At 45.3% G+C, this 22,337-nt stretch overlaps 1 protein-coding gene across 2 annotated transcripts; it reads left to right on the plus strand.

The window, feature by feature from the left end:
- The first annotated feature begins 1,696 nt into the window (after window positions 1-1,696).
- Window positions 1,697-20,746, plus strand: LOC112249324 (collagen and calcium-binding EGF domain-containing protein 1-like). 2 transcript variants are annotated; one of them, XM_024419167.2, is made up of 11 exons: window positions 1,698-2,139; window positions 3,321-3,401; window positions 16,965-17,017; window positions 17,364-17,495; window positions 17,702-17,839; window positions 18,247-18,380; window positions 18,589-18,709; window positions 18,868-19,007; window positions 19,179-19,214; window positions 19,442-19,477; window positions 19,685-20,745. In XM_024419167.2, the coding sequence occupies exons 1-11, from the start codon at window positions 2,024-2,026 to the stop codon at window positions 19,871-19,873; spliced, it is 1,176 nt and encodes a 391-aa protein (XP_024274935.2). In that variant the 5' UTR covers window positions 1,698-2,023; the 3' UTR covers window positions 19,874-20,745. The 2 variants fall into 2 exon arrangements, with proteins under 2 accessions (XP_024274936.2, XP_024274935.2); XM_024419168.2 differs by lacking the exon at window positions 3,321-3,401 and having other exon boundaries at window positions 1,697-2,139; window positions 19,685-20,746.
- The last annotated feature ends 1,591 nt before the right edge of the window (window positions 20,747-22,337 follow it).

Consider the following 22,337-nt stretch of genomic DNA (forward strand, 5'->3'; position numbering starts at 1 on the left):
ACCATTACTAAAGAAACAGAGGGTCTAGCTGGGATATTGTCAAAGTATTATCTCTTACTGCAGACAGTACATTTCAGGACTGTTTCACCCAGAAGATATGACAGTATGCTAAAAACACTGCTGTGTATGTGGCCCCAGCCTGAAATGGAAAACACATTTATACTGGTTTCAATATACGCAGATAGACAAACACCAACTAAAACCCAAAACCAAAGTAAACCAAGAGAAGAGCTCCATTCCGTGGGAACATGAGTAGGCATGGGCTCTGTGGTCATCATAATGAACTAGAGACTGCAGTTTATACCATCGCTTTTCTCTGCGGTTCTTTAATAATGCTTCTTTATATATTTTCTACATTTATTTGATTCTAGTGGGAACGTAACAAAAGGAGACTAGGGAAGCAGTTTCATTCAGTGCGTTAGGCAAGTGGGAGTGGAGTCTGAAGGACAGATTCGTTTGTGGTGAATAAAACCATCTGTTGCAATTGACTGGTGGCCAACAAATCCACTAGAGGAAAAGATACAGAGAGGCTGGACAGAAGTCAACTGAACACAGCATTACATAACATCACCACTGACACTGACTGACCATTGGCACTTTAGGCTGACCACTGGGGTGACTGGTGGTCTGCTTTGCCCTGTCAGTGTGGTTAACCCTTACCCTCTTCAGAGACAAAGCTCAACTATGCAAGTCACTCTCCTTGCAAACTGTCCAGATTCCAGAACAATCCTAGCACTGCAGCACAAAAAATGAAGCACAACATTTCCCTCATACAGACAAATATGGTAATATTGCATTGCATCTCCTAAATTATTTGTCAAGGGAATGTCAACAGTTGATGATTTACTTAACGAGCAATCAAATGTGTCTACCAGTCATTTAAATGTGTGATTATATCATATTTTACTCACTGAATCTGAAAATAATAATGTAGCTTGTGTTGTGTAAACATATTAAAGATGTCCCCTGCAAAGTTCCTTCAGTGACAACAGCTTCTCTGTTTTAGGATGATTGAATTTAAAGCAATAAAATCTCATTAGGAAAACAGTGGCAGCTTTAGGGCCTGAGCAACTGAAGAGTTATCTTGTTAATTCAGCTTTGATTTAGAATTACAGAAATATTTTACAAATACAGGCTTGTATTTTTCACGATTAAGATTTTTTTAAAAGCTATGATGTTTTTAAGACTTTATTGGACTTCATATAACTTCAGTATGCCAATAGTGCATATGACATGCAGATGAACATGAGTAGAAAGTCTAAACAATAATCTTCTGGACATTGATTAAAGAGTGGGCCTATATCAACAATTTATAGGGTGAATTTAAATGGGAAAGTTAATTTCAGCAATCAGTAAATGTGTTATGCTACAGCTTGTCCTTGATGAAAAAGAGGGTGAGAGGAGAATAAGAAACAATCAGTTAAACGATTTCCTCTAAATTGGTTCTGTACTTTACATAGAAAATTGACCTCTTCCCCCTCATATGTATTTCCTAAATCAAATTAAATGAATGCACTAATGTGTAGGGAGGAGAGGATGAGAGAGAGACGCATGTGGAATTAGAGAAATTATTCTGGGTGAGAGTTCGTTCCACAAGAGGACGACATAGGTATTTTCAACTGTGTCTTAAATGTTTCCTTTTCGTCAAAGTCAGTTAAAAAAAAACAGGAATACAGGAATGTAATTCCGCTGGGGATTAGTGAGAGGAATCGCGCTCATCACGGCGCATGTCTGTCTATAAACTCTTCCAGAATCGCTCGAGGGGGTCTGATTCAGTGCGCAACAGTTGGGACAGGACTCTGGCGCACTACAGTACCGCGAGGAAGTTTTGAGTGTAGTAATTAATGTGCAGGGTCTCACGTGTTTGACCTCTGAGTATAATTATAACTGATGTTAGCTTTAAATCAGTTCGTGTGCGACATTGATAAATTAAAACATATAGCTGTTTTGCAGTAGTGCACAGTCTTCGTTTTCGAGGCACCAAGAAAATATTAACAAGGCTGTCACGGAGCTCGCCGGGGACATGGGTCAGCTTTGCGCTGCAACACTCTTACCATTTGGTGCCATCTGCGTTGTTTTTATTTGGGATTGTGGTGCCAGTTCTTCAATAAAAACCAGATTTGCAGTGCTCACTTCAGGGTAAGTTGGTAGTCCGCGCATTTGTGAGGGAACGTTGTAGATATCAGTTTGTTATTTCCTATCAGAAAATTAAATAAAGTATAGGACACCTGATCAAGCTTAAGAAAAGTGCATGTAAATTCAAGTGAACGATTGGTAGGGAGTTAATAAAACTGCCCAGTAACTTGCTATCCAGTTGGACATGGTGATGAGTGTGCTATTTAGACCGAAACGTAACTGAATTTAATATTAATGTGTGATAAACAATAAAAACAATACTTTGATTGTGAAAAACGTCGACAATCAGTCAAAGAAAGACCACCACGTTGCTCAACTCATCAAGCCTACCTATCCAATGATCCGTGCGTCCGCAAGTAAAAGGCTGTTGTGATGCGATTGGAATATTGAATGAGATCACGCAAATACAGAGGAGTAGTTACCGGAATCACTCAATGCCAACTGTAAATTCTGCCCATAGCGTGACATAGGTTATTAAGGTGCACAATAGAGAGGTCTGGACCAGGGAGAGGGAGTTCATAGCCTACATACAATAGTTTGAATGAAGTGGGCAAAGTATAGACCAGAAGAACTTTGAAGCATCTAATTTCGCTCAGAAATGATCATTTAATTCTGTGCTATTACCTCTTAGATCAGCATTCCAGTTGTAAACGATTTCATTATATTATTATTTTACTTTACTTTTCCAAGAAAATGTCTTTGTGACAGACATCTGTATTTTCAAACGAGTTATTGTGTTTCTTAATCCTGGTCCTGGCGACCCAGAGGGGGTGCACATTTTTGTTTTTGTATTAGCACTACACACCTGCTTTAAATCATCCAAAGCCTGATGATAAATGCACCTCTTTGCGGGGTTATTTAACAAACGTTTCTCTTGCAATCATATGCTGGCCACTGCACGGCACAATCAGTTGTCTTTATTACTTTCATTTTGAGATGTTCTCACTGCTTCACATACAATAGTTGCTGCCATATAATTGTGATTATGTATTGTAGCATGATGTACTACAGTAGCCATAGTGCTTGGGAACTGCTTTGAAAGGAAATTTCCACTAAATTTCCACTATGAAATAACTGCCAATTTAATTGAGTGACTTTCTCTTTAATACCACTCCTATTACTATAGTAACAACATTGTTACCAATACACTTATCTCTCATCTCCTTTCTCGTGGCTTTGTAAAGGGAGGAGTGTCCAGAAAACAAGGTAGTGACAGTGGAGTACCCCTGTATTACAGCAAGGGGCACGGATGGCACCTGTCTCAGGTAAGAGTGTCCCATCCTTTAAAAAGAAAAGGAGAGCTGCACACTCCAGGACAGGCTTTCCCAAACTCAGTCCTCTGGACCCCAAGGGGTGCACATTTTGGTTTTAGCCTCAACACTACATAGCTGATTCAAATAATCAACTAATAATCAAGCATTGATCATTTGAATCAGCTGTGTAGTGTTATGGCAAAACCCAAAACGTGCACCCCTTGGGGTCCCCAGGACCACGTTTGGGGAATGCTGCTCTAGGAGCTCAGATGAAATAATTTAATAGCAACGTTTCGACAGCCAAGCTGTCTTCATCAGGGTTTAATGACAAACACTGCGGGTCACTAGTTGATATTGTTTCAAAGAACACACACAGGTGTCTGTAATCATGGGCGGGTGTGGCATGATTTCATTGGACAATTTTTCAAATATCAATAGAACATGTAAAAAAGCATGAATGGATAACATACGATCATAGATACAATTAGGCTACATCATATAGGCCTACAATCACTTTATTTACAATGGATAACAAAAACACAATCACGGGAATGGCTTCAGATCAAACTCTATGTTGAGACTGAAGGGAGCAAGGGCCTTTAAATCAAAGATCCAGATGGGCCATCATTTTAACAATAAATTGTCAAGGTCACCCACTCCCCTAGGGAGGGCGATGTGTTCGATGCCGATATAGTGACGAGACGAAATAGGGTGGTCCGTTCAAAAAAAATCCCCATCTACCAACACGGAATGTACACACACACGCACGCACGCACACATGCACGCACGCAAACACACACACACACGAGAATCCCCCAGTCTGCAGATCTGGTTTAAGTCCGAAGCATATGATCTGTGTACTGTCAAGGTTATACCACAGCAATAGAAGTTGTCTCATTTGATTCTTGGGTCCAGACGAGATGTGTGTGGTGGTGGAGTTTTAGCTAGTTTTCTAGTTTTTCCTGCAGCCTGCATGGCTTTCCCATGTCTCTGTGGTTGGGCCTGTTTTCCCATGTCTCTGTGGTTGGGGTTAGCACAATTACACTGGGTTATTGTGGTGTCGGGCAGCAAACCCACACAGCCACTAGAAACAAAGAGCCAATGAGATGTTTTTTTTTCTCTCTCTCTCTCTCTCTCTCTCTCTCTCTCTCTCTCTCTCTCCACAAATTGATTTAAAAAAGGTTTTTCCTCAATCTACATACAACACCCCATAATGACAAAGCGAAAACAGGTTTTATTGACATAAGTATTCAGACCCTTTGCTATGAGACTTGACACTGAGCTCAGGTGCATCCTGTTTCCATTGATTATCCTTGAGATGTTTCTACAACTTGATTGGACTCCACTTGTGGTAAATTCAGTTGATTGGACATGATTTGGAAAGGCACACCCCTGTCTATATAAGGTCCCACAGTTGACAGTGCATGTCAGAAGAAAAAAAACAAGCCATGAGGTTGAAGGAATTGTCCGTAGAGCCCCGAGACAGGATTGTGTCGAGGCACAGATCTGGGGTAGGGTACCAAAATATTTATGCAGCATTGAAGGTCCCCAAGAACACAGTGGCTTCCATGATTCTTAAATGGAAGAAGTTTGGAACCACCAAAACTCTTCCTAGAGCTTGCCATCCGGCCAAACTGAGCAATTGGGGGAGAAGAGCCTTGGTCAGGGAGGTGACCAAAAACCTGATGGTCACTCTGACAGAGCTCCAGAGTTCCTCTGTGTAGATGAGAGAACCTTCCAGAAGGACAACTATCTCTGCAGCACTCTACCAATCAGGCCTTTATGGTAGAGTGGCCAGACGGAAGCCACTCCTCAGTAAAAGGCACATGACAGCCCACTTGGAGACTTTACTCGCATAAAAACTGTGGATCATAATGTGGTTACTGTTCATGTTTCTCTAGTTTGCTTCCAGAGATATCTACCGAATTTGTCAAAACGGCTTTGGGCTGCGTTGGCATCAGTGAAATGTTCTTGCTGGGGTCCAAGATATAATCATTTCTCTCTTGAATCACTTATGAACATGATTTTTTTCTAAATGTCCCATCCATCTTGTCATGTCTGGGCCTGAGTGGGGATACTCTGAAGTGAACTGTTGTGAACTCAGTCATTCACTGGGCCTGCCTGCCACACACTCATCAAACCTCTCGAAGAAATCACAAGAATTGACATAATATTCAGTTCATTCCTACCCGACCACTTGATTTCCTCTGTAAACCCCAGTTAAACCCGACTGTCTTAACTCAATATACAGGGTGGGCTCTGTACCCAATCATATGCCTCTGTGACCAGGGTTCCACCATCTCTGTCGGCTCCGACTTCCAACAGACGGAGCGGTCTTCTGGTCAGGCTCCGTAGACGGGCACATCGAGCACCGCTCCCGAGTTTACTACTCACCAATGTCCAGTCTCTTGACAACAAGATAGACAAAATCTGAGCAAGGGTTGCCTTCCAGAGAGACATCAGAGACTGTAAAGTTCTTTGTTTCACGGAAACATGACTCACTCGAGACACGCTATCGGAGTCGGTACAGCCAGCTGGTTTCTTCATGTATCGGGCCGACAGAAACAAACATCTTTCTGGTAAGAAGAAGGGCGGGGGTGTATGCCTTATGATTAACGAGATGTGGTGTGATCATAACAACATACAGGAACTCAAGTCATTCTGTTCACCTGACTTAGAATTCCTCACAATCAAATGCCGACTGCATTATCTACCTAGAGAATTCTCTTCGATCATAATCACAGTTGTGTATATTCCCCCCCAAGCAGAGCTGAACTCTACTAAGCCCCCCTGTGATTCGCTGGCCAGGGCACTGAGAGGTCTCCCCTTTACAAGCCATAAAACATGTGACACATCGACGGCCCTGAAAAGAAATCATTTGACTCTATGTAAACTGGAAACCACATATCTTGAGGTTGCATAGCTGGGGATTTTAACAAGGCTAATCTGAAAACAAGGCTCCCTAAATTCTATCAGCATATCGATTGCACAACCAGGGCTGACAAAACCCTATATCATTGTTATTCTAACTTCCGCAACGCATATAAGGCCCTTCCCCGCCCTCCTTTCGGAAAAGCTGACCACGACTCCATTTTGTTACTCCCAGCCTATAGACAGAAACTAAAACAGGAAGCTCCCACACTCACGTCTGTCCAACGCTGGTCCGACCAATCGGATTCCACGCTTCAAGATTGCTTCGATCACATTGAACTGGGATATGTTCCGCACTGCGTCGAACAACAACATTGATGAATATGCTGATTTGGTGAGTGTGTTTATTAGCAAGTGCATCGGCGATGTCGTACCCATAGCGTGTATTAAAACATTCCCAAACCAGAAACCGTGGGTTGATGCAAAACTGAAATCACCCAAAACTGAAATCACGAACAACTGCTTTTAATCAGGGCAAGGTGACCAGAAACATGACTGAATACAAACAGTGTAGCTATTCCCTCCGCAACGCAATTAAACAAGCTAAGCGTCAGTATAGAGACTAAGTAGAGTCGCAATTCAACGGCTCAGACACGATAGATATGTGGCAGGGTCTACAGTCAATCACGGACTATAAAAGGAAAACCAGCCCCGCGCGGACCAGGATGTCTTGCTCCCTGACAGACTAAATAACTTCTTTGCTCGCTTTGAGGACAATACAGTGCCACTGACACGGCCCGCTACCAAAACCTGCGGGTTCTCCTTCACTGCAGCCGACGTGAGTAAAACATTTAAAAGCTCGCAAGGCTGCAGGCCCAGACGGCATCCCCAGCCGCGCCCTCAGAGCATGCGCAGACCAGCTGGCTGGTGTGTTTACGGACATATTTAATCCATCCTTATCCCAGTCTGCTGTTCCCACATGCTTCAAGAGGGCCACCATTGTTCCTGTTCCCAAGAAAGCTAAGGTAACTGAGCTAAACGACTACCGCCCCGTAGCACTCACTTCCGTCATCATGAAGTGCTTTGAGAGACTAGTCAAGGACCACACCACCTCCACCCTACCTGACACCCTAGACCCACTCCAATTTGCTTACCGCCCCAATAGGTCCACAGACGACGCAATCGCAATCACACTGCACACTGCCCTAACCCATCTGGACAAGAGGAATACCTACGTGAGAATGCTGTTCATCGACTACAGCTCAGCATTTAACACCATAGTACCCTCCAAACTCATCATCAAGCTCGAGACCCTGGTTCTCGACCCCGTCCTGTGCAACTGGGTCCTGTACCTCCTGGCGGGCAACCCCCAGGTGGTGAGGGTAGGTAACAACATCTCCACCCCGCTGATCCTCAACACTGGGGCCCCACAAGGGTGCGTTCTCAGCCCTCTCCTGTACTCCCTGTTCACCCACGACTGCGTGGACATGCACGCCTCCAACTCAATCATCAAGTTTGCAGACAACATTACAGTGGTAGGCTTGATTACCAACAACAATGAGACAGCCTACAGGGAGGAGGTGAGGGCCCTCGGAGTGTGGTGTCAGGAAAATAACCTCACACTCAACATCAACAAAACAAAGGAGATGATCGTGGACTTCATGAAACAGCAGAGGGAGCACCCCCCTATCCACATCGACGGGATAGTAGTGGAGAGGGTAGAAAGTTTTAAGTTCCTTGGCGTACACATCATGGACAAACTGAAATGGTCCACCCACACAGACATCGTGGTGAAGAAGGCACAGCAGTGCCTGACTCAACTCCAGCTACTTTAATTATGGAAAAATTGATGTAATAAATGTATCACTAGCCACTTTAAACAATGCCACTTCAGATAATGTTTACATACCCTACATTACTCATCTCATACATATGTATATACTGTACTCTATACCATCTACTGCATCTTGCCATCTTGATGTAATACATGTATCACTAGCCACTTTAAACAAGGCCACTTTCATATGTTTACATAGCCTACATTACTCATCTCATATGTATATACTGTACTCTATACCATCTACTGCATCTTGTTTACATACCCTACTTTTCTCATCTCATATGTATATACTGTACTCGATACCATCTACTGCATCTTGCCTATGCTGTTCTGTACCGTCACGCATTCATATATATTTTTTATGTACATATTCTTATTCATTCCTTTACACTTGTGTGTATAAGGTAGTTGTTGTGAAATCTTTAGGTTAGATTACTCGTTGGATATTACTGCATTGTCGGAACTAGAAGCACAAGCATTTCGCTACACTCACATTAACATCTGCTAACCATGTGAATGTGACAAATACAATTTGATTTGATTTGAAATGCCTAGTCTGAGCAACCCCTTTCCCCTGTGTGTCAACCGCTTGGCTTTCAAGTGGTCTGTGTTCATTAGTAAGACAGACTCCGCTCCATGCCTGGTCACAATCTGCCCGTCTACACGACACAGCTTTTCTCTTTTAACTGTGACTCTGCCTTCGTCTGGAAGGCTGAAGATTTGACAGGGAGAGAGAGTCCAGGCTCAGGCCTTCTCACACATTACTCCCTCCTCAGGGATAGGGGTTGATGATGATGCCAGGGAGAGGGTCTCGGATGTCATTGTCCCTCAGAGAGATGTGTAGAGTTTCAGCCATTAAACCTGAGATAACACTGAGCAGGGAGATGGAGAGTCTGGCTGGGACCTCCAGGCCAGAGTGAACAACACTCAGGCTACTCACACTGGCTGCATTCCCCTCGTCTCCTCTCCTTTCCTCTTTCTCTGAGTGATAATGTGTGTTGAGTTTGCAGTTGAGTTCAGTTCAGTTGAGTTTGCGTGTGTGCATGTGTCCTAGGCTCTGACAGCTGATAGTGCAGGAGATGCCTGGAGTGCATGCAGGCCCAGAGCGTATGTACTACGTACTGTAGCTACTACCTCCTGAGTGTTACGCTCCCTCTCATCTCTCTCTCTTTATTTGTTTCCTTGTGGATTTACTGCATTAGACTTGGTTCTCACCTATATAGTATTCTCTCTGTGGGCTCCATACTCAATCCCTCACCGCTCTGCTCCCCCCTACAGTCCCTACATGTCGACAGGCCAGCCGGCTGTAAACAAGTCTGTGACACGCATGGCAGGGGGAACAGGAGGAGAGAAGGAGGAGAGTGAGGGAGGGGAAAAGGTTTTCCAAGGCTTGCCTGGACAACCACATCAAGGTGTATAAAAAGGACCAGGAAGGAGAAATCACAGGAGGGCGGGAAGCTCTATAGGTCAGAGCTCTGGCTTTTATGAACCTCTGTATTCTGCTGCAATTGGTGCCCCGTAGTCCAGTTGATGTGGTGGAATCGTACCACTCTCTCTCTCTCTCTCTCTCTCTCTCTCTCTCTCTCTCTCTCCCTCTCTCTCTAACAACATCGTTGTAGTACACGTGGCTGCCTGCTGTAAGGTCTGGAAACCATCCTATCCCACGGCCCCTGAGCTCACCGTGGAAGAATAAAGAGGGAGGCAGCACAGGAGCGAGGTGGGAGAAAGGAGAGAGGGGGCGAAGAGAATCAGAACATACTGAACCAAGCTCTCACAGTCCTGTCTCTCTTATGTGCTCTGGTTTTATCATTAAAGCAGGTCAGAGGAAGCAGACCTGCAATGTCCACACAATGTGTCCACACAATGTGTGTGTGTGTGTGTGTGTGTGTGTGTGTGTGTGTGTGTGTGTGTGTGTGTGTGTGTGTGTGTGTGTGTGTGTGTGTGTGTGTGTGTGTGTGTGTGTGTGGCCGGGGTACAGAGCTGAACTCTACTAAGCCCCCTGTGATTCGCTGGCCAGGGCACTGAGAGGTCTCCCCTTACAAGCCATAAAACATGTGACTCTATAACACATACATCATACCTACCCCGGTAAGCCCTGTCTGTCAGTCAATCACTGACACTAAGGTGATCAACAATCAACTGAGAGTTTAGGTGCAAAAACAAGTCATGTCAGGAAACACATAGAGACGAAGTGATTTAGGTCCGGAGCAACAGGCTCCGAAGTAGTAATGAGGACCAGATGCGCACGTGTGTGTGTGTGTGTGTTTATCCAGTCAGGTCTGAACCCCACACTGTGCTCCAATAAGGTTCTGACAGGGTTACTATCTTCAGCCAAGGCCTCATCAGACTCACTACACCACAGCAACCAGCACGTTAGCCACGAAATGAGGAGTGAAATATCCCACCACTTCCACCCAATGGTACAAGCTTAGGTTATAAAAGGTTCACAGAGACATGTCTTCTCTTGCCAAGAGTACATCAGGACAGCTCATTCACCCTAAACACATAGTGAAACTGGGATCTATCACACATTGTTTACATTGCATCTAGGAATTCCATCCTATTCTAACTAGTATACTTTTTTATATTTGGCATTTCTTCCTCAATGTGTTTTGAATGGCAATCAAGCTGTGGGAAAATGAAACTGTTTAATTTGTCTCACACTTGTAGTTGACATAAGTGTCTCTCTTAGCAATGCAACACTGTTCTGAGTACTGCCGTAATACTGTTTCATTACAGGGGAAATATTATCCATTTCTCTGTTTCTCACAAAACACTTTTTTACAAGGCCTGAGGTTCATTTCCTGTTTTAATGGTGAAGTCTAATCATTTGTGTAGATCGGTATTATTGTTGGACCACAGTAAATATCAAGTAATCATTGTACATATTTTTCTAGTTAACATTCACCTGAACAGCGCTCTGTACCAACACAATGCCTGTTATTCATTACTGTTCCACTAGGTGATTAAAGTCTGTAATGGCATCGTCAGCATGTTGTTTGAAGTACAGCACAGAGAAGCAGCTGTGTACTGTATAGACAGTACATGTTTTTGTATCACAGAATTGTAAAAGGGGGAGGGGTGAAGGAATGAAAAGGGAGAGATGAAATAAAGGAAGTTTGCAGTGGTAAAGATGAGGAGTCACAGTCGGACACAACAAACATCATCTCTGCATGCAGTGGGGCCATTTCAACCCTCCCACCTCCAGGTCGTCTCCCTCTGAGTCCTGGAAGGTTCTGGAAGACTTTCATCTCTTATCAGTCCATTACCTTCAGCCCTGGTTAAGGACTTTGGTGTGATATCAGTGTAGAATCCTTAAAATAGACCAGTCTGTAGCCTGGTTTCCTTCCCTGGCAGTAGAGCACTCACAGACACATCATTAAGACAGATCCATCATTGTGTTACTTTTTATTATTACTCTTTATTTTAGTCTACTTGGTAAATATTTTCTTCTTCTTGAACTGCACTGTTGGTTAAGGGCTTGTAAGTAAGCATTTCACGGTAAAGTCTGTTATATCTTGTTGTATCTTGTTGTATTCACTTGTTGAATTCGGCGCATGTGACAAATAAAGTTTGATTTGATTTGATCATTCGTTTGGCTTTAGACTCCCTTCTCAGTTACTGGCTGCTCTCACTACATTACCTGTAATCTGGACTTCATCTCTCTCGTAGGCCCTTTATTGTCCTCATAGGGTCCATTCTTTCTCTTGCTGTCACTCTCCCTCTATCTCCCTTTACCCCTGTTTCTTCCTTTCCCTCCCTTTCCCTCTCGCTCTCTCTTCCTCCACACCCTCTCTCTCTCTCTCTCTCTCTCTCTCTCTCTCTCTCTCTCTCTCTCTCTCTCTCTCTCTCTCTCTCTCTCTCTCTCTCTCTCTCTCTCTCTCTCTCTCTCTCTCTCTCTCTCTCTCTCTCTCTCTCTCTCTCTCTCTCTCTCTCTCTCTCTCTCTCTCTCTCTCTCTCTCTCTCTCTCTCTCTCTCTCTCTCTCTCTCTCTCTCTCTCTCTCTCTCTCTCTCTCTCTCTCTGTCGTCACATGTCTTTCTGTCTGTCTTTGTTTTTGAGGTTGTGAGAGGCTCAGAAGGGCCAGAGATGGCACATTCCTGGGGTGACACACGGCCCTCGCATGACCCCAGGGTCACAGAGGCCAGCGGCCCTTCATATTACCTGGGGGGAACCGAGGGTAGGCGCTGGCACTGGGAATAGACCTGGGAGCTTTAAGGTCTGTAATGAGAGGCGTCATAAAAGAGAAGGAGAGAGGGAGAGTGACAGAGAGGGATAGGGGGCGAGAGAGGGGAGGATTTGTGTCACTCTCTGGCCCAACATTAACTGGCTATGGCTTTATGAGGGGTGTTTTACCCTTTTCACACTACCTTGCAGACACGAACCATACTGTGCTGGGCTGGCTCTGATATATTATTTTCACATTGTCTTTCCTATCACGGCTCCAGCCATTATGGTTGATGTGTCACCAGGTCAGCCGTGGGAATAGGGATAGGCTGTTTTAGAACAGGCATTGGTGATGGAGTGAGGACCTGTGAAGACAGAAGCGGTAGGCGGTGGGTTAGAGGTGACGGAGGAGTGTTGGTTCTGTTTGGGAATTGTAGCGTGGCTGTGCTTGTGGAAGTGGTGCAGACCTCCTGTGCTCTCAGTGAAAGCGTCCACTGTCTGACTAACAGCCTTCCCCACTCTGATGTGTCCCCAGAGAGACCGCAGGCTGGAAGTGTGCTGACAGGATAAATAAACAGAGAGAGGACGTGCTCACATCTCAGCACACTAACACCTTCACGTGTATACTCACACGGCACAAGAACAAGACGCTTATACACTAACACCCGTACATACCCACACACACCTTTACATAACAGCCTAACACCCTGCTATATGAGGAAACACAGAGAAAACAACAGACCCTCTTAAAACTAACACCCTAATCGATTATACACACTGACGCCTTTACTTAAACACAAAGACGGAGAAAGACTATCATCCATACACAGAGAGGCAGACTTAAAAACAGGATAACATATATTCAAAAACTGCAGCGCACACAGCACACACACACCCACACAAAGACATCAATATGACATATGTAAGAGCAGAAACACACACAGACACTGTCTCTCCTGTCCTGAAGTGTCGAGGGGTCCGTGACCACCGAGGTCCACATCCTGTGTTTCTGACTCACAGAGCACCACATGAAGGACCATTAAGCATAACTGACATAAAAGCTACATCTCTCTTTCTTTCTCTCCTTCTCTCTCTCTCTCTCCATCCTCCTCCTCTCCTCGACTTGTCAACATCTCCCTGTCTCATTTCCTCCACGCTGCATTTCCTCCTCCATCGCCATAACAACCCCCTTAAGTCATCTCCCCTCTCTCTCTGATGAGTCTGGGAATTGACAGAGTAAATATGATACATAACGTTGCGTCACAAGACACCTAATGATACTGTTGTCCCTCTTCGCTATCTTCCCCACATCTAGAAACAGAAACACTATCTGAGGTCCAGGGAGCAATCCTGTACTGAGTGAGTGGAACTGTTAATACATAGTGACTTCCGTCTGGTTTATGGAAAGCATCATTCCAGATTGGTCTCTGCTCTGCTGTCTCTGTGTAACCTCAGTTCTGTCTGTCCAGGCTACAGACAGTTGGGGGAGTCTATAATGAATATCCAGTCTTTGTAGTGGATTCTTGGGGGAGTCTATAATGAATATCCAGTCTTTGTAGTGGATTCTTGGGGGTCTATAATGAATATCCAGTCTTTGTAGTGGATTCTTGGGGGGTCTATAATGAATATCCAGTCTTTGTAGTGGATTCTTGGGGGTCTATAATGAATATCCAGTCTTTGTAGTGGATTCTTGGGGGTCTATAATGAATATCCAGTCTTTGTAGTGGATTCTTGGGGGGTCTATAATGAATATCCAGTCTTTGTAGTGGATTCTTGGGGGAGTCTATAATGAATATCCAGTCTTTGTAGTGGATTCTTGGGGGGGTCTATAATGAATATCCAGTCTTTGTAGCGCATTCCTGCCGCGAACGCACAAATAAATCACGCAAGCCTGGATGGAAAACAATAACATTGAGCTCTCCTCCCTGGAGGGAGACCCTTGCTAAAGTACATAATCTGGAGTGTAAAGTGATCCTGCTCTGGCCTGTACTCTGGATCCTGTCTTGCTATTCCTCCAGCGTCTCTGTGTTGTTTTTGGCAGCAGCAGTGTAGTGTAGAGCCTGTGTGGGCCCTCGGTACGTCCCTCTCTCTGCAGGTAGTCACTGGGTCACCACCAGCACCAAGGAGAACCAGGGGGAACACAGGGACAGGGATGTCCAGGGATGGTGCTCCCAAGACGGACTCGTAGCTGGGTGACTTGCATGGTCAGACAGACCTGGTGGGTCTGTAGGCACTATGTTGGAGTGTGGAGCATCAAGAGAAGCAGTGTCTAACAGCAGGAAAACCCTCAGGGTGACACAGGGACTCATCTTCTGAAGGAACTTAAACAGACAACATGCTTGTTGATGCAGAATGTAGAAACACAGAAGAATCGAATGGGCAAAAATACCATAGAATCCGACCATCAGTGTTGATAATCTGGGTGTAGAGAAAGATACTCTCTTAGAAAGAAGTGTTCCAAAAGGGTTCTTCGGCAGTCCCCATAGGGTAACCCTTTTTGGTTCCAAGTAGAGCACCTTTTGGTTCCAGGTAGCACCCTCTGTAGGAAGGTTGGAACCAAAAAGTGCTCTACCTGGAACCAAAAAGGTTTCTTCGAAGGGTTTTCCTATGGGGACAGCAGAAAACTCTTTAAGGTTCTAGATAGCACCTTTTTTTTCTAAGAGCGTACTCTCCTAACCTTGTTAGTCACCTGACCTTGATGTTTGTCTGTATTGTGAAGAGTGCAGAGAACTGAAGGAAGAGCCTGGTCTGGGAGCTCTCCTCCTCAAGGTTGTGTTTAACAGTCCTGTCAGTGTCACACATCACTCTCACTAATAACCCCTGCCCTTGTTTCCTGACATTAACAAGATGCACCCAATTACTGACTGCTCTGGGCCCCAGACACACGCACACACACACACACACACACACACACACACACACACACACACACACACACACACACACACACACACACACACACACACACACACACACACACACACACATGCACGCACGGGGAGCATGAGAAGCGGTTATCTCACTGTGGAGGACAGTGATGTAGCTTTAGTGGTTTGGTCTTTTCCCTTTAAGATCAGAGAACAGTGTTAATCAACAGAGACCCCTACATTCCCAAACATCAACAGACAGGTCATCACACGGTGTAACTATTAACCTGAGCAGTTTATACAGACCACTGAAGAGCATGTATCATCAATCAGAGACACCTCTAGCTTTTAATTTGACATTTGAGTCATTTAGCAGACGCTCTTATCCAGAGCCACTTACAGTTAGTACATTCATCTTAAGATGGCTAGGTGGGACAACCACATATCTCAGTCATAGTAAGTACATTTTTCCTCAATAAAGTAGCTATCAGCAAAGTCGGAGCTCGAAAGGGGGGTCAAGTTAGCTCACAAAAGGCTTTCTTTCTTTTTGCAGGTCCCAGATCAGATCAGGGGCAGTGTGGGGTCAGGTCTCTGTGACTGACAGGTTGTCTGTTGATGTTTGGAGTAGGGCAGTGGAGCAGTGGACTATGAGAGCAGAGGTTGTGTGTTGATGTTGTGAGTGGACACTCAGAGACACCAGAGGCTGCCAGCCATAGCCTCCCCTTGCTGGCTGTACATCTTCAGCCCAGACAGACAGACAGGGCCCACATCTGCTGTCCATTTGCCCAGCCTGGCCCTCTCCTCTGCTGGCAAACTGACTGGAGGGGCAGGAGGTGGCAGGCCTGGAGAGAGTTGTCCTTCAGGCCCCTGGCCAGAGCCCCCTAGCAGCCCCCCAGTACTGTCCCATCCCATCCCCAGCTCTCTCCATCACAACACAACACAGCTATGAGCCACAGATTAAAGCTCCAGTCCGTCATGTGGCTTTAATCAGGCCCTGGCCAGGCCCATAGTTTTGTAAGTTATTTATCATTCAGAAGAGGGAGTGGGGGAGGGTCTTAGAGGAGTGATTTAGGGTTATGTTGCATGGAAGTTGGAGAAGAATAAAAGCAAGTTGTGGTCTTGAGGGACCTTCAGTGAAGTACCATGCTAACTTCCCTCCATCAAGAGCGTGCAGTTTTCGGGGCAGGAGCTAAATCCTGTGTGTGTGTGTGTGTGTGTGTGTGTGTGTGTGTGTGTGTGTGTGTGTGTGTGTGTGTGTGTGTGCGTGTGCGTGCGTGTCCCCTCCTCATCTAGGGTCTGTGTTATTTGGGTTCTGTGATTCTATGAGTATTCCAATATCCCTTTCCATTGTTTCCTATTCTGCAGGTCCATCCCTAATGCCTGTAACATGTGCTGTTTTGGCTTGCTGTGTGTGAGGATGATGCTCTTTGTTCAGCTGTCTCTTGACCATCTAGGCTAGTGCTGCTAGGAAGTGGGGATGGAGGTAAGGGATCTGGTGCTAATGAGGAGCTTTGGTCCTAAAGACAATTGACAGGCTGGGTGTTACCAGAGAGGAAGAGGCAAAGCGAAGAGGATTTACTCCTGTCAAAATCTGCCCACGATTAGCAGACTGATAAGCAGAGAGAAAAGCAGACTGCCTGCCTTCCCGCCTTTGGGACAACAACTCCCATTGTTAGGGTGTAGACAAGACCATCTCGTCATTGTATGAAGTATCTCTGGTGTTTCACATTTAGTGGCTGTGTAGATCCGTTCAGTATGTGAAGGGAAGGATACAGCAGCTGGGAAATGAATTATTGGCTCATGCTACTGTCTGTCTGTGTGTTTATCCACAGGAGGAAATGCTGTGAGGGCTTCAGGTTCGTGATGGGCCAGTGCATACCTGAAAGTAGGTTAAAGAAATACAGCATTTCTACTCACCTCAAGTCAGATACTTTGCTGAGTGCCTGTAATTACACCTGGGCACCTGTACACAGACAGAATGCAAATTGCAACACCAAATTAACCTATTATTGAACTGCAAATTGTTTCAAAAGTGAAAGAGCATGTCATTCCATAAATTGGCAATACTGTACAATGATACACCATGACCAATAGAGGGCAACATTACACAGGAATACCCTTGAGGAATATTATTGGACATCCAGGGTTATTATGGAGCTTTTAGCTTTTCATGTAAGATCCTATCTGTGCATGTCCCTATTGAACCAATCCCTCCCCTCTCTCTGCTCCAGATGTGGATGTGTGTTCTGGCTCCCCCTGTGAACAGCAGTGCACCGACAACTTTGGACGGGTTGTCTGCACCTGTTACCCCGGATACCGCTTTGATCGAGAGAGGCATCGCAACCACCAGACCTACTGTTTAGGTAAGTCCACTACCTGTTTATCTGCCAATCAGCTTTTTATCAGCCTGTTTGTCAGCCAATCAGCACTGTTTTCTTTTGTATGAATCTTAATTTAACATCCTGAATCAGAGCAACCGCTCTCTCTCCCTCTCTCTGATTAGAGCAGCCTAAATGCAGCCTTAATCAGGTGTAAAGTAACAGCTGGTGTTGTGTCTCCCACACCACAGACATCGATGAGTGTGTGGAGTCCGACAGCAGTGTCTGTGATCATGACTGCGAGAACACCGTGGGCAGCTTCCTGTGTCGCTGTCACAGGGGTTACATCCTGGCACCGGACAAGCACTCCTGTATACCCAGTCACAACCGTGGGTGTTGAGAATACTACTATACTTTACTCCTACTGTCTACATGAGGCTGGCTACTACAGCTCCACTACCTCTGGGCTTAGTTCGCTAGGGGCGGCAGGGTAGCCTAGTGGTTAGAGCGTTGGACTAGTAACCGGAAGGTTGCAAGTTCAAACCCCCGAGCTGACAAGGTACAAATCTGTCGTTCTGCCCCTGAACAGGCAGTTAACCCCCTGTTCCTAGGCTGTCATTGAAAATAAGAATTTGTTCTTAACTGACTTGCCTAGTTAAATAAAGATAAAATAAAAAAAGTACCTTCCTGTGTTTGAGAGGGTGTACTAGACTTTGTTTTTGTGTTACTTATTCTGTAGTGTTACTTACTCTGTGACAAGCCTGTCTCTCTGAGAGTCTCTTTGTCTTTCTGTCAGTGAGCTCGTCAGTGAAGTCTGACACCCTGATGAGTGCTGGCTCCTGCTCCCTCACCTGTCAAGACTTTGTCAACATGAGGAACAGCCTGCTGCAGCTCAAACTGAGGCTGGGCAGCACTCAGTCACCTAACCAGGTATATCTACATCACAACACTAACTACTACACATCCTACTTACACTGCTGTTCCATACAAACACAGAGACACACTAACCAGAGATACACTAACCGTAAACTAGCCTCGCCAGACTTGATGTCTCACAATGGAAGTCTGGCCAAATGGAGACTACAGTGAGACAGGTTGTTGTACTATACTACCTGTGTGTGTACCTGTGTGTGTGTAGGTGTTGTCTCCTGGCCTGGCTAACAGCAGTGATAAGCCGTCTGCTGGGAGGTTGGGGAAAGGTCCTGACACCCCCGCCCTCCCTGGTCCTCCTGGCTCTCCAGGATCCCGTGGGGTCCCAGGTAAGAGCTGTCTGCTCTTTCTCTGAATCTTTCTAACTCAATCTTTCTCTCTCTCTCTGTGTCTCTCTGTTTACTGCCTATGTCAGCTGTTTGTTGGCTGATATTCATCTCAGCCTTCTCCTTGGTTCCTCTTACATCCCTTTATTCTTGGATCCCAGGCCAATCAGGAGTGCCGGGGGAGAAGGGAGAGCCTGGAGAGAGAGGCCTGACCGGCCCCCAGGGGCCACGGGGAGACATGGGCCCTATGGGCCCCGAGCCTGACCTGGAGCACATCAAGAGGGGTCGCAGAGGAGCTGTGGTAATCTTATTATTGCTTCCCCGATAACATGCTGTTGGGCCTATTAGTCCAAGCAGACCTCAACACATCCATAGCTGCAGAGATACATCATTATAATAAATGTTGCATAGAAGGAGCTGTAGCTCCTAAAAACATTTAAAACCATATTTCTGTCTCTCCTTTTTCCAACAGGGACCTCCTGGCGCACCAGGCAGAGATGGACTGAAGGTCAGTCTAACAGTCTATCCGTGTGTCTGTGGGTGTTTAGTACATGCTTGTGTGTGTCCTGTATGTGTTAAAACTATCCTGTAAATGTTTCAAAGCTGTTAACTGGAACACTAACACTTTTCTCCCCACTCTGAGAGCTCTGAGCTGCCGATGTGGACTCTTATAGAAGTCTGTGTGAATGTTGGAAGTATGTAACTGGACGTTTCTGGATGTTTTCTTCTCTTTAGGGTGACAGGGGAACTCCTGGTCCCAGAGGTCTACCAGTGAGTCTGCTTTCTATATTTGCCAGCTAGGCGTTGAAGTATTTTAAATGCATTATCATCATTGTCATCTTGTTGATCTATTCTATGTATTATCAGATTCCAAGCATACAATAAATCCACCCTAAAGCATGCAACATGCTTTACAGGTTCAAATCTAATTCACTAATGTGTGGACAGAGATATTAAAGCCTCCGTATCTTTCCCCAGGGACCTCCCGGCTCCTTTGACTTCCTCCTGGTCATGATGGCCGACATTCGCATTGACATCATCGAGCTGCAGGAGCAAGTGTTTGGGAAGAGGCGGGGCCTCTCCTTAGACAACCCACCCCACTCCAGCGGAGAGACAGGGTTCGGAGAGTGGGGCTCCGGACAAGGAGAGCTCATGCTCAATACCTGAACTTCATAGCCCTTCCCACGGTAACTGTCACTCAAAACGATAAGCCAAAGGGAACTAATTAATCAACTGGTTCTTGTAAAGCAGAGACATTGAACTGACTGAACTGACTCCTTTCCTCCAGTGAAACATTGTCTCTAAAACCCAAATAGGACTGTATGAGTTGAGGAGACCTCTGATCAGCTCTCTCCTGTCAGAGACATAGACTATAAACAAACGGAGAGACAGAGAGAGGGAGAGAGAGAGAATGGCAAAAAATGGAACCACTGACCGTCCAAACCAAACCACTGCAAGCTTTGCCTTGCCGCCTTGATGTTTCCTTCGTGCCTGGCCTGGTCTGACTGAGGAGAGGGGGTATGCCTTTGCATGCGAGGCACAGGGTGGTGATGGTTGTAGCACTGTGAGACTGTGTCTTTGTGCTCTCTGATCTGAACGGCTTCAAACACAGCAGGGGCTTTTTCGTCTGTATCTCTTCCTGTTCCTGTCAAATCTGTACAGTCCGAGGAGAGGAGACGCCGGTCGGTCGCTGCCTGACACTGCTTACCTGCCCTGCAGGACCTAGAACCAGACTCAGGCCCCAGACTGCACCTGTCCATGCAACAACCCAACTCAACAGCTTTTATACTCCTGCCACTACACTACAGACTCTCTGAAGCATCTTTAGAGATACAGTACATATACTACATTAGCAAAAGTATGTGGATACCTGCTCATCCAACATCTCATTCCAAAATCTTGGGCATATATATGGGGTTAGTCCCCCCTTTACTGTTATAACAGCCTCCATTTTACTGGAAAGGCTTTCCACTACATGTTGGAACATAGCTGCTGGAACTTGCATCCATTCAGCCACAAGAGCATTAGTGCGGGCGGGCAGGCGATTAGGCCTGGCTCGCAGTCGGCGTTCCAATTCATCCCAAAGATGTTGAGGGGTTGAGGTCAGGGCTCTGTGCAGGACGATCATGTTCTTCCACACCGATCTCGACAAACCATTTCTGTATGGACCTCGCTTTGTGCACAGGGGCATTGTCATGCTGAACGAGGAAAGGGCCTTTCCTAAACTGTGGCCACAAAGTTGGAAGCACAGCATTGTCTAGAATGTCATTGTCAAAAATAATAATAATAATTGTATGCTGTAGTGTTAAGATTTCCCTTCACTGGACCTAAGGGGCCTAGCCCGATCCATGAAAAACAGCCCCAGACCATTATTCCTCCTCCATCGAACTTTACAGTTGGCACTATGCATTTGGGCAGGTGGCGTTCTCCTGGCATCCGCCAAACCCAGATTCGTCCTTCGGACTGCCTGAAGTGTGATTCATCACTCCAGAGAACGTGTTTCCACTGGACGTTTGGAACTTAGTAGTGAGTTTTGCAACCGAAGACAGATGATTTTTATGCTCTAGGCGCTTCAGCACTCTGCGGTCCCATTCTGTGAGCTTGTGTGGCCTAACACTTTGCGGCTGAGCCGTTGTTACTCCTAGACGTCCCAATTCACAATAACAGCACTTACAGTTGACCAGGGAAGTTCTAGCAGGGTAGAAATTTGACGAACTGACCTGTTGGGAAGGTGGCACTCTATGACGGTGCCACTTTGAAAGTCACTGAGCTTTTCAGTAAGGCCGTTCTACTGCCAATGTTTGTCGATGGAGATTGCACCTGTCAGCAACGGGTATGACTGAAATAGCAGAATCCACTAATTTGAAGGGGTGTCCACATACTTTTGTATATTTGGTGTAAATAAAAAAGGAACCATTTGAAAGTTTCAGAAAGTTCTTTGGATATGAGTGTTGGTAAACATACTTTTTTGTTGTTATATTTTTTGTTGTCGTTAGTGTTGAACTTCCCTACTCAAGATAGGTGCATATATGGTGTGGTGGGCTCTCTTAATGCTAGCTATTGATCTACACCTTAGATCACCTTCTAAAGCATTATGTGTGCCTCTGCTTGTGTGTAAGTATGTACAGTGGAAGTCAGAAGTTTACATACACTTAGGTTGGAGTCATTAAAACTAGTTTTTCAACCACTCCACAAATTGTTTGTTAACAAACTATAGTTTTGGCAAGTCGGTTAGGACGTCTACTTTGTGCATGACACAAGTAATTTTTCCAACAATTGTTTACAGACAGATTATTTCACTTATAATTCACTGTATCACAATTCCAGTGGGTCAGAAGTTTACATACACTAAGTTGACTGTGCCTTTAAACAGCTTGGAAAATTCCAGAAAATTATGTAATGGCTTATGTAACGCTCGTCCTCTTCTTCTGACGAGGAGTAAGAGATATCGGACCAATCTGCAGCGTGGTAAGTGTCCATTTTAATATGTACAACTCAACACTACAAAATACAAAATAACAAAGTGAAAGAACGAAATAAACGAAACAGTCCGATGTGACACAAACACTGACACGGAAAATAATCACCCACAACTCAAAAAGTGAAACCAGGCTACCTAAGTATGGTTCTC

The sequence above is a fragment of the Oncorhynchus tshawytscha genome, linkage group LG04, assembly GCF_018296145.1.
Source record: "Oncorhynchus tshawytscha isolate Ot180627B linkage group LG04, Otsh_v2.0, whole genome shotgun sequence".
NCBI classification, from domain to species: domain Eukaryota; kingdom Metazoa; phylum Chordata; class Actinopteri; order Salmoniformes; family Salmonidae; genus Oncorhynchus; species Oncorhynchus tshawytscha.

Bases quoted from the DNA above. Each gene is read 5' to 3' on its own strand.
- LOC112249324 (XM_024419167.2), top strand. From the start codon at position 2,024: ATGGGTCAGCTTTGCGCTGCAACACTCTTACCATTTGGTGCCATCTGC. The intron at 17,840-18,246 runs GTGGGTGTTGAG...TCTTTCTGTCAG, and splicing joins CTGTATACCCAGTCACAACC to TGAGCTCGTCAGTGAAGTCT. The intron at 18,710-18,867 runs GTAAGAGCTGTC...CTTGGATCCCAG, and splicing joins AGGATCCCGTGGGGTCCCAG to GCCAATCAGGAGTGCCGGGG.